General features: G+C 36.2%; 1 protein-coding gene across 1 annotated transcript; it reads right to left on the reverse strand.

Moving 5' to 3' along the window:
* Positions 1-5,060: 5,060 nt before the first annotated feature.
* Positions 5,061-7,337, reverse strand: LOC118276192 (mid1-interacting protein 1A). Its single transcript, XM_035594424.2, has 2 exons — positions 7,109-7,337; positions 5,061-5,696 (listed from the first exon to the last, which is right to left on the reverse strand). The coding sequence occupies exons 1-2, from the start codon at positions 7,150-7,152 to the stop codon at positions 5,225-5,227; spliced, it is 516 nt and encodes a 171-aa protein (XP_035450317.2). The 5' UTR covers positions 7,153-7,337; the 3' UTR covers positions 5,061-5,224.
* Between the last annotated feature and the right edge of the window lie 2,845 nt (positions 7,338-10,182).

The following is a 10,182-nucleotide window of genomic DNA, read 5'->3' on the forward strand; positions in this document are numbered from 1 at the left end:
ATTTTAAGTATGGATACATAAACCAGCCGTGAAGAATATTTTATCCATTTCGAGCTAGATATAAACGATTTCTATTTCTGTAGAAGCAACTGTAAAAAGGGAAATGATGCTCGTATACCCGTTAGCCTCATAAATACTAAAGCCTACACGAGCCTTCTAGACTGTATCAGCCAGTACATTGCTCCAGTTTGTCACGACAAAGGTTACCGGGCTAACCTAACCCTCCCGAGCCGCGGTGCCGGCCGGTGCGTGTGTGTGGTACTTGCGACCGGCTGCCGGGTCCCGCGAGTTGCGCATTACTCATGACGACCACTGCGCATGTCAAGCCCGGCTGGCACTGGTCGCCGACTGACGTACCTTAGCTCTAGAACATTCGCGAAGCCCAACGCCCTGACGTCAGCTTACGTCATAATGCCGACTGCCCGGCGAAGCCTGTTACCTACATACTTATCAGAAAAAAATTACATATTACATCTAATCTACATAATAACTACACATCGATTTTATAACTCAGTTTATGTCGTAACTATTTTACTGGTTGTTTGACATTGACAAATCTGCAAACATACAAATTTTCTTGGGCACCCACCACATAGACAAACTAAGCGAATTTTCCAGATAATAATGACCAGTACGTCATACTTATTAGTGTTCTATTTTACTGTTCTGTTAACTGAAGCAATTTTATCAGTTAATTATCACGAACAATTTAACAACGAGATAAAGGAGTAGATACGGTGTACTTGTAGTTTTATGCGATTTCGTTTAACAGCGTCACCACGAGGCTTGAGTGTCTGACTTATTACACCGAAACAAGGTTTCGTGCCACATCCACGTTGGTTGTAAAATACGTTACTCACAACTTTTTACTAATGTTAAAACGAGTTTAACCAGATATTTCCAGTCCAAGGTAAAAGTGTGCACTGCGGATGGAAAGGGAGAAGAGATAGGATACAAAAGATTTTGTTTAGTTCTTTCAGTACCGATTATTTCGAATTGTTTTATGTCACTTGTTTATTTATTTTTTTATAGTGTTGCTTACATTCCATCTCGAACCGGCTCGACTGTCGATATACATAAAGAGTCGAGGACTCGTATCGCATGCAACGCACACCGCTGCATTGCGTAAAACTCAGCCGACGAAGGCCGACATACGGAAACTTTGTTTGAATCGCAAATTGCTGCTAATTTTGTAGACTCATGTACCTATTAGATTAACTCAGTATTCTTTCACTGCAACAACGTACCTATATGGCCACTTATTTCCCAACATTTTGTTTGTTTACTATTTAACATTGGTCTGGTTACTCAAAGATTTTCCTCGTACACTTGACATTGTAGCCCGAGCCAGACGCCCACCTATTTCATAAACAGACATCAATTGAATAAAGAATGAACGATTTCGAGGGAACGTCCTTGTGAATTTTAGAATTCATTAGGTAGGTAAGTACCTGATAAACGATACCTACTGTTCATTAACCTTTTGCTTTTTTATAAATGTAACTACTTTACTAGAATATTTATCCAATTTATTACATATGGCAAGCTGGAAAGTACGGCTTGCGTCAAACATTACAATGAATACGACATTGACCGATAAATCCTAGTTTGTCTGATGTATAATAATATATTTACGATTTTTTTGGATTATTTACTGCTCGAAAAGGTTCAAAATTGATCAAATAAATTCAACATAAAAGATTATTCTAAAATTTTAGGTATGTTGGAATATTTGCAAGCGTCTTTATTATTTGCCCAAACCCTAGCAATTACGGGTTAAAAACTAAAACATGTTAATACATATAAGTTAGTACACAGTATACTACACGATAATTCTAATAGGTTTCTGTATAACCTTCAAGGCTTGTGACAAGATCGAAGAAAAGTGAAGCCTGAAAACAAACTAGTCTGAATCATTCTCGAAAATTCGACAAATGCCCGGTGTAATTATTTTGTTCTAGACTCGTATAACTAGTTAAAACTGGCCTTGAAAACTTTGAAAACATTCTATTTGCTCTATATTAGGTACATATATTATTATGTAGATAGATACACAGATACATTTTCCATGAGTATTGATAAGGGATTTTGAACCAATAAGTTCAAAGTCACTATTAGATGTGATAGATACCTAAACATAAAAAAATAATGTCTTTCTGTGGTAGTTATTTCTTTAATTTTTCTGACTAATAGTAATATTATGACTACCTACTATTAGCAAGAAACGTAACCCTGTAAACAGTTTGAAAAGACCATCCAACCCTATCGACATTTCTATACCTATTGCATAGAGAATCCAATCAACTGCCTACTTGAGTAATACGAATCGATGGCAAATCAAACCATAAAAGTTTTAAGTGTGGTCAATTGAAAATGTCTGAACGACAATTTTATTAACTAGTTATATCAATTCGAGGAAAATAGCCAACAGATGGTCGTAATACATGAATTCTCCCATAAAAAGATAGGACAGAAAACATTTTTTTACACAACATCAACAGCTTGCGATGTTTCTCTTCTGTACTTGTTGTGATCTCCACACTTAGAAGATGTGTTGGAGTGGAGAGGCTGGAAGGTCGCGGAAAGGCTCAAATTTATCAGAAAGCACTCACACTCATACTGCTTCCTAGTCTCTCTTAAATACGTAGTTGACAATCAGTCATGGAACAATGGAATGAATCTCCAACTCCACACCGTTTAGAAATTCTTCGTCCATACTGATTAAAATTTGAATTTGGTTTTATTTAGAAGTGTTGAATAGTGTCTTATTTATAACTTATAACAAGTACAGCTGTAAGAACCGGCTTCAATCCAAGAAACGGTTATTTTGTTTACATTCTCTTTACCCTGTTGTCGTGAATGTCAATTCCGCCGAAGACAGTCGAACGAAGTTTACATCAGCGGTTTTGCATCATTGTGATTTGTCAACACATCGAGCCTTCAGGCAGTTCAAAAAGTAAACAACACAGGGACTTTGACCTTTCTTTACAATTCACACATTTATAGCAACTTTTTAACGATCTTCGTAATCGTTTTGTTAATTAATTCCTAGTAAGACATTACCTAATTCGTTTCTTTATCCTAGACAGACGTTCATTATCTTTACGTTTTTTTTTACTTTGAGCATGGCCATGTTTTTACCTGAGGTTTGTGGGAACCCAAACGCTAATAAGACTTAATCGTTTTGGGAAGAAGAGATTGGAATGTAAGACTCCACTAGTTAATCATATAATCCCCTGCCTATTGTGTTACATACACAACAATCATAATGCTTCGACGTAAGTTATAATAATATTATGTACATTGTACTTACTTACATAGATCTCATTAATATCGTGTACCTACTTAGAAATTGAATTATTGTTTTATTCCAGTTAGGATACTGGTTTTTAAAGTTCTTTGTTAAAAAATGAGGCACTTAATTTTAATTCCCACGCTCTATGTAAACATTGGTTCTTTTTGTCTATATTTTATTGTTCTGCATTCTCAAAACTAGCACCAACACATATTTATTATTGTGTATTTAAACGTTAGATTAAATTAGGATTTTTTATGACAACGGTCAAGTTTCAAATGATTCAAAACATTCATGTATAAACTATCTAGAAAAATGTATCATCACATTAAAATTCCGACTACACCTTCGTTTATAAAATTAGCGTCTAAATATAACGTGTTTAATACAAAGGTAATTAGCTAGGTACTAGTTATAGCATGGCTGACAATTTAGATATCGTCACTTTCATAATTAATGCGAAATATCACGAGATACGATTGAGCACGATGCACAGACAACTTATCTAACTACACTATCTCGTCGAGATAACTGCTGTTCTTGAACATTTCGTAACACTTTAGTGATGTGGACTGTCGCAGCTAGGTACTATACATTCAGGGCACGACTACTGGATTTGGGGTGGAAATTCTGTATTGATCGCTTTGCCAACCTGTTTCAGAGCTTTCATTTTATTATTACTTATCTTCTGCCGAAAATACATTTTACGATTTTACCAATTATCCGGCTTATAGTAATTTGTAAAACAGGACACGAGTAAACTAAACAGACATTTGTACAACACTGTACTATGCGAACATTCTGATCAATTTGCAATATCCTGGAACCATTTAAAAGAAATCGACGCATATGTTGCAGACTAATTGGAACATATTCACGTGATGACCGTGTCAAATGGCTAACAAACTCAGACAATGTTTCAAGGGTAGATTCATTCTAGAGACTGTTACTATCTGGAAGTTTCAGATAGCATCGACAATAAAATGGTGATGAATCAGTATCATTGTTTCTTTAGATTAAAAATATTACAACTGGTCTTTCCAGCAGAATGTTATAAATCTCCATAACCGCTTTAGACGCGGAATGTCAGTAAATTATGTCCTCATTCATACATATTACGTAGTGTAGGTATGTCGAGGCAGAATGTGGGTTGATCCCACGGCTTCATCGTGCCGTGCTAAGCCGAGATACTGCAGACGTTCAGCCAACTCGAAATCGATTTCTAGCAGAGCGAGTCATTTTATTCAGTTCAAGGGCGTATTTGCCCTAAGAGTTATGTGATTGTTATGTACACGCAAAATTTTACGGCTTTACATTCCAGCATATCGTATGTCTGCACGACATTGTGGATTTATAGCCAACCCAAAATGTAGAATTTTAATTGATGCGGGAGAACTCAACCAGTTACCTATTACATCATGTCGAAGAAATGTTAATGTTGCAGTCATAAAGGCAAATTAGTCTACACCAAAACGATGGCCATTTGAATAGAACATTTAATTCAGTTATTTTAGTCTGCCTGGATAAAATTAACATCGACCTTGCATGACCTCGAGTATATAGACATATAGCACCGCTGGAGCGGCTATAACCAGATATCACGATAGATACCGTATCATGAATATTTGTTTAAAACTGTTGTCAAGCTGATGGCTATTCTTTTATAACTTGTTTGGTGTAAGTGTGTGTGTGTACATGTGTATATTATGTATCTTTGTCACTGTAAAAGGCATTTTATAGGTAGCTTATAAAAGAAACTAAGAAATAATTAAAAATTTAATTTATTAAATAACCTTTAACTTACTGAGAATCCCATACACGCCGAGCCCTAATAACCTATATGTACAGTTCGGCCCGCTTACTCTATATGTACAGCACGTGCAGGACAGGCTTTCAATCAATCACAGGAATATTGTGTAGGTATGTCCCTTAAACCGGTGCACCAACTTCTTCCTGGTAGGATCTCGTGAGGTGAGCTGCGGCGGCGGTGAGCGAGCGGAGGGATCGGCGCAGACCACGCAGATGTCGCCGGCAGGCAGCGGCAGACCGCGCGGCCGACTCCCTCTCGTCCTCTCCTTCGATACCAGAATCACCAGCAGCACTAGACGCATCACTTTCAGTGTCACTCAGGTCTGACACTCTCCTGCCCCGCTCTACTCGCCTGTCGTGCTCCTCCGAATCGCCACTGGACCAGAGCAGCTCAGTCTTCAAGTCGTTCAGCATGGCGAACATACTGAAAGGGTCATCATCACCCTCCTGGGGCAAGTTCATCAGACGGCTGGGCACGAGCACTGTTTCATCCATGACATTCACCATTTTGACAAATTTCTCCATGTCATTCAGTATGCTCTGCTTTGAGAACTCAGTATCATCGTGGCGGGCAATCTTCCGCAGGGTATTCCTGTAACAATAGGAGACATGATATTAGAAACTTATTCACCATCACATCAATATAGGTATAAACTAAGTTAATACAGATAGTTAGAGAATATAACGTAACATAATGACTTTATAAAATGTTTTATTCAAAACTGTTTCTCGTTTAATATCAAAAAATCTTTTCTTCACAGTAGTGTTAACAAACAATGCTAACATTGTCTGCTCTGCACAGTACAATTTGGTGAAAGTAATGGAAAGGAATAATACAGTTTTTCAACGCTCACAATATTCATGATTCATTATAATTTGTGCTACAAGTCACCGAATGGCTTCATTTCAAGTATGAATGGAATTATAGTAGTCTGCTATAACTACTGTTTACATATTACATCACCAACAGTCACTAGTTTCTGATATAATGTGATTCAACTATTTCTCACACATTCAAAACTGGTCATATAAAAACTATGTTGAAGCAATCAAAAAGATTTTATTACCTAGTTTTTTAGAAAACTAAAATGTATTAAAAGTTCTATGATTCTGACTAAGATATTTCTAACATTCAGAAGTAACAGGATACAGAACCATACACAATTAAAGAGGAAATAGTAAAGCTATGTTTAGGCTCCTGGGATTTCCATGTAGAAGTTAATATGGTTTGTTGGGTGTATCAAACTCAATAAAATAAAAAAAGAAGTTATATAGACAAGGTTAATAGTATAATCTGTATTCAAGACCATACACTTTTGGAATAGAATGTTACATAGTTATACAAGCTTAGGCTGTCTAGCTGTATGACATTTGCCTAAGAAAAAAAAACCTACTAAAGTTATGAAATTATGGTAATTGATGATGATTGTTTTGCCAGGTGGGTCAGCATTGAACAAAACATAAGACTCAAGAATTTAGCATGACCTGGACCTTGAATCATAAGTACCTACATACCATCAATTATATTTACAAGTTACAAGATAAAATATTCATCAAATGTACTTCGACTACTAATAACGACGCCTCGATGGCCAACAGATACGAAACGATAATTTCAATGAAGTCACTGCAACATTTTCTGAGTCACACTTCGCGCACGCCCAGAACATAGGATAACCACATCGATGAAACTAGCGTCTAACCCATCTCGAAAATACCACACGGCACTACAACTATGTCCAATAGTGAATTCTGGAATTTGTTGAAATATGACTCGTCATCAATGTGAAAGGTGGTCAAAGTCAAAAGCGCTTCATGTCAAAAATCTTTTCCGTAAAATACTTACACTGCCACGAATCATTTAAAAACATAAGCGTCACCCAAATTCCAGAATGCATCACGGACGACTAGAAGACACGACACAGGGCCACATGCAAGGGGAATGCAGTATCCAAGCCGTGCCCGTTGGTCGTGGTAAAATAAAAAATTAACACTTTTACATACCTGCTCTTCTCCAGTTTGCTCGAGATATCGGTGTTGAAAGACATTTTCTCGTGTTATTTAACAATATTAAATATCACTGAACACACACGCCCCAATTTTTTATGATGTCACTACAAAATTGACGTTTACGCGGCTTGCGAAACAACGCGAACTGAATTCAACTGACGGACTCCGATAAGCACCCGCACGCAACGGAGAGGTTTGACGTTTTGGCAGAGGTGGGGAGCGCGCTCGTATTTATATGACACGATCATACGATGCGGGGCAAGCGAACTTTGAAATTATCAGTGTAGGTATTATGGAATAACTAACTAATGATAATGAATTTAATCGATGTTATTAAACACTACAAATGTAATAAACACTTCTGTTGTTTAGGCGCACAGTTAAAACCATGTTTCTGTTAAGAAAACAATATCTACTTCAATATTCTCTCATCGGCCGGGCGCGTCCCACAGAAGTCACACCACATACGGGGCCGGCGATTGGTTGGTTTGAACCCCAGTCATTTTTTCATTGGTTTGCCAGATTTGAGCATAGCGCGCGCGTTTTAAAATTTGGCTCGAAAGATGCTCATTCATAAATACGTTGTTTTATTCCGTATATTTATGTGTAGTGGTAGCCTTCCTTGGCATTTCTTTTTGGGTTTTGTTTATTTACATATTTTACAGGATTTGTTTTAATTAAATAAATGCCTAATTTAAAACAAGATGGTTACAAACTACTGAATATACATAGCTACCTACTTTCTTTCAGTAAATAAGGTGAAAGGTCTGTAGAATATACTTACCTTATTGTATGTAAAGTGTTGAATTAATTGTCCCTATTTACTTACGTACATAAAGGTATTCGTTCCTCATTAAAATTTGGAATATTAATGATATAAATAAGTAAATTCCTATTTAGTTTTGCATTAACAGTGTTTACGCACCTAATCTAAAACGAACATACCTCAGTACTTGAGCTTCTGCTTTGATTATTATTTCGTTCCCTGGGATACCGAAATCGATACATCGATACCGATATACAAGACATAGATAATATTAAAATAGGTGAGAAGGTATGTAACTTTTTTAACGTACGATTTTCAAATTTATTCGGCCAACACAATCCAAAAATAAAATTCAAGCGTAGAAAAAGAATTTGAGTGTACCATAAGCAAAATTTTTGTTAATCATCAAAGAGTATACATAAGTATAGGGGTTTTAATCACACCTGGCTGAATGATTGAGGTGAATGTCCTTGGCTCCTACAAATAATGGTTCAGACTTCAAAGGACTATAAATTCTTGATTTTATACTTAGGATCGAGAATTGAACTGTCGTCCTAACTAAATATTAAACGTCAAACATTTGGCTCGTGCTATTATTGTCACACTCACACGAAAGATCTTGAAAGTGCATTGCAAACATAACTAGGTAGGCATGCTGGCGCAAAGAATATATTTATAATGCGCCTAGTACCTAAGTATTGTATCTACGTTACATTGATATGAGAGTTTCGATGTGTAAACATTGCGAGAATTTGCGTTATATTTTATCGAACTAAAGGATTTGAGAATCTCAAAATCGATTTAAGATAAAATTACGGGAGCACTGTTCGCTTATACAGTTGTAATGGCTAGTGAGTTAGTCAAACCTCTTATCCTCGTGGCCTATCCTGCAGGTGATGTGATGATGAGGGGTATAAGGGTTTAAATTGTGACGTCATATTGTTTCGATGTAGATATTGCTAAATGGACACCGAAATTCTTAGGGATCCTAGGTGCTTAACCCGTCTTAGCTAGGTAATTTTATTTAGATTTGCTAGATTGGGCAAGTCAAACAAAAACAGTCGCACCTTAAAATCTGTAATATCTAACTACATTTTAACCAGTTATCGTAATTTTCAGCGTTTCGCCAACTGACATCATTGAAATTCAAAGAAAGGAAGAGCCAATTTCTTGTACAAAACAACTCATGTTTTGATGTGTTATTCATGCAATTTATGAGTCAAGCCACCTCCTTACGAAATAGTTAAATTAGTTATTGTAACTAATAGGAAAATTCTTTCAAAAATCACGCTATGGGTTCAGTTTCTCCCAAAAAAAAAAAATGTTTCTTCATCTTGGGTATTTACTAATCATAGAATAAAAATAACCGAATAATCCCACGTTACGATTCCTGGTAAAATAACATAAATAAAATACACGCATATTTTTGTGATTGGTCATATTTTAAACGTTTGAACGTCGAACGATGTGATAAGGCCGTATCATTTTCGGCGTAACATGATCAACTTAAAATGATTAGTTAAAATAAAAACTACCTACAGCAATAACTAATTTAGATCTAAGGTAACCTAACCAAATAAGGCCTACCTTATTTTTATTACCGCCTAGCTCGTAGGTTTAAAATGACAATGGGCTGATAATTTCAAAATCTTATATTTATTTATTAAACTTTGTAATAATGGAAGCAAAATGGCTTTAGAAACAAAATTTACAATTTTATAAACACAAATAACTAAAGTGTCACTTTGGCCTTATTGGGAACCCTATGTCTTAATAAGGCCTCAATAAAAACTAGTAAGTATTCAACTTCTTAATTATAACAAAACTTTGTCAATGCTTATAATAAATGTAATGAGATCTTATTAATTAATTTTTGTCATTATACATCAGGCTAAACGAGTTTCTCATCATGTAATACCCAAGTAACATCTTTGAAGTCATCGGCACCCCAGCATCAGTCAAACGAATGAGAATAACTTCTTGTTCTGTAGCCAATTTAGCGACCGACCTAGCTTTCGTGTAGTGGAAACCACTCTTTAGATGATGCGTACTTCTTTGGATGTTATATCTGGCTGCAGCAGCCTACCGGGTAAAACAGGGTGTATAAAATTCGAAGGGTGAATAGATACTATGAAGAATTTCCCGATATCCATTCACCCCTTTTCTGTATCTATTCACCCCGTTTACCCCTTTCTACCATTTTAACAGCGTTTTCCATCTTTTGCAAAATCCATTGGCTTTCTTTTTGACAGAAGCTGGTGATCCGTTTTCTTTGAAATTACTGAAAAACAACTATGCCGTA

This window comes from Spodoptera frugiperda, chromosome 15 (assembly GCF_023101765.2).
Source record: "Spodoptera frugiperda isolate SF20-4 chromosome 15, AGI-APGP_CSIRO_Sfru_2.0, whole genome shotgun sequence".
In the NCBI taxonomy this organism is placed as follows: domain Eukaryota; kingdom Metazoa; phylum Arthropoda; class Insecta; order Lepidoptera; family Noctuidae; genus Spodoptera; species Spodoptera frugiperda.

Excerpts from the sequence above, each read along its gene's own strand:
- LOC118276192 (XM_035594424.2), bottom strand. The coding sequence starts at position 7,152 with ATGTCTTTCAACACCGATATCTCGAGCAAACTGGAGAAGAGCAG. Across the intron at positions 5,697-7,108 it reads AGCAAACTGGAGAAGAGCAG|GAATACCCTGCGGAAGATTG; the intron begins GTATGTAAAAGT and ends CTATTGTTACAG.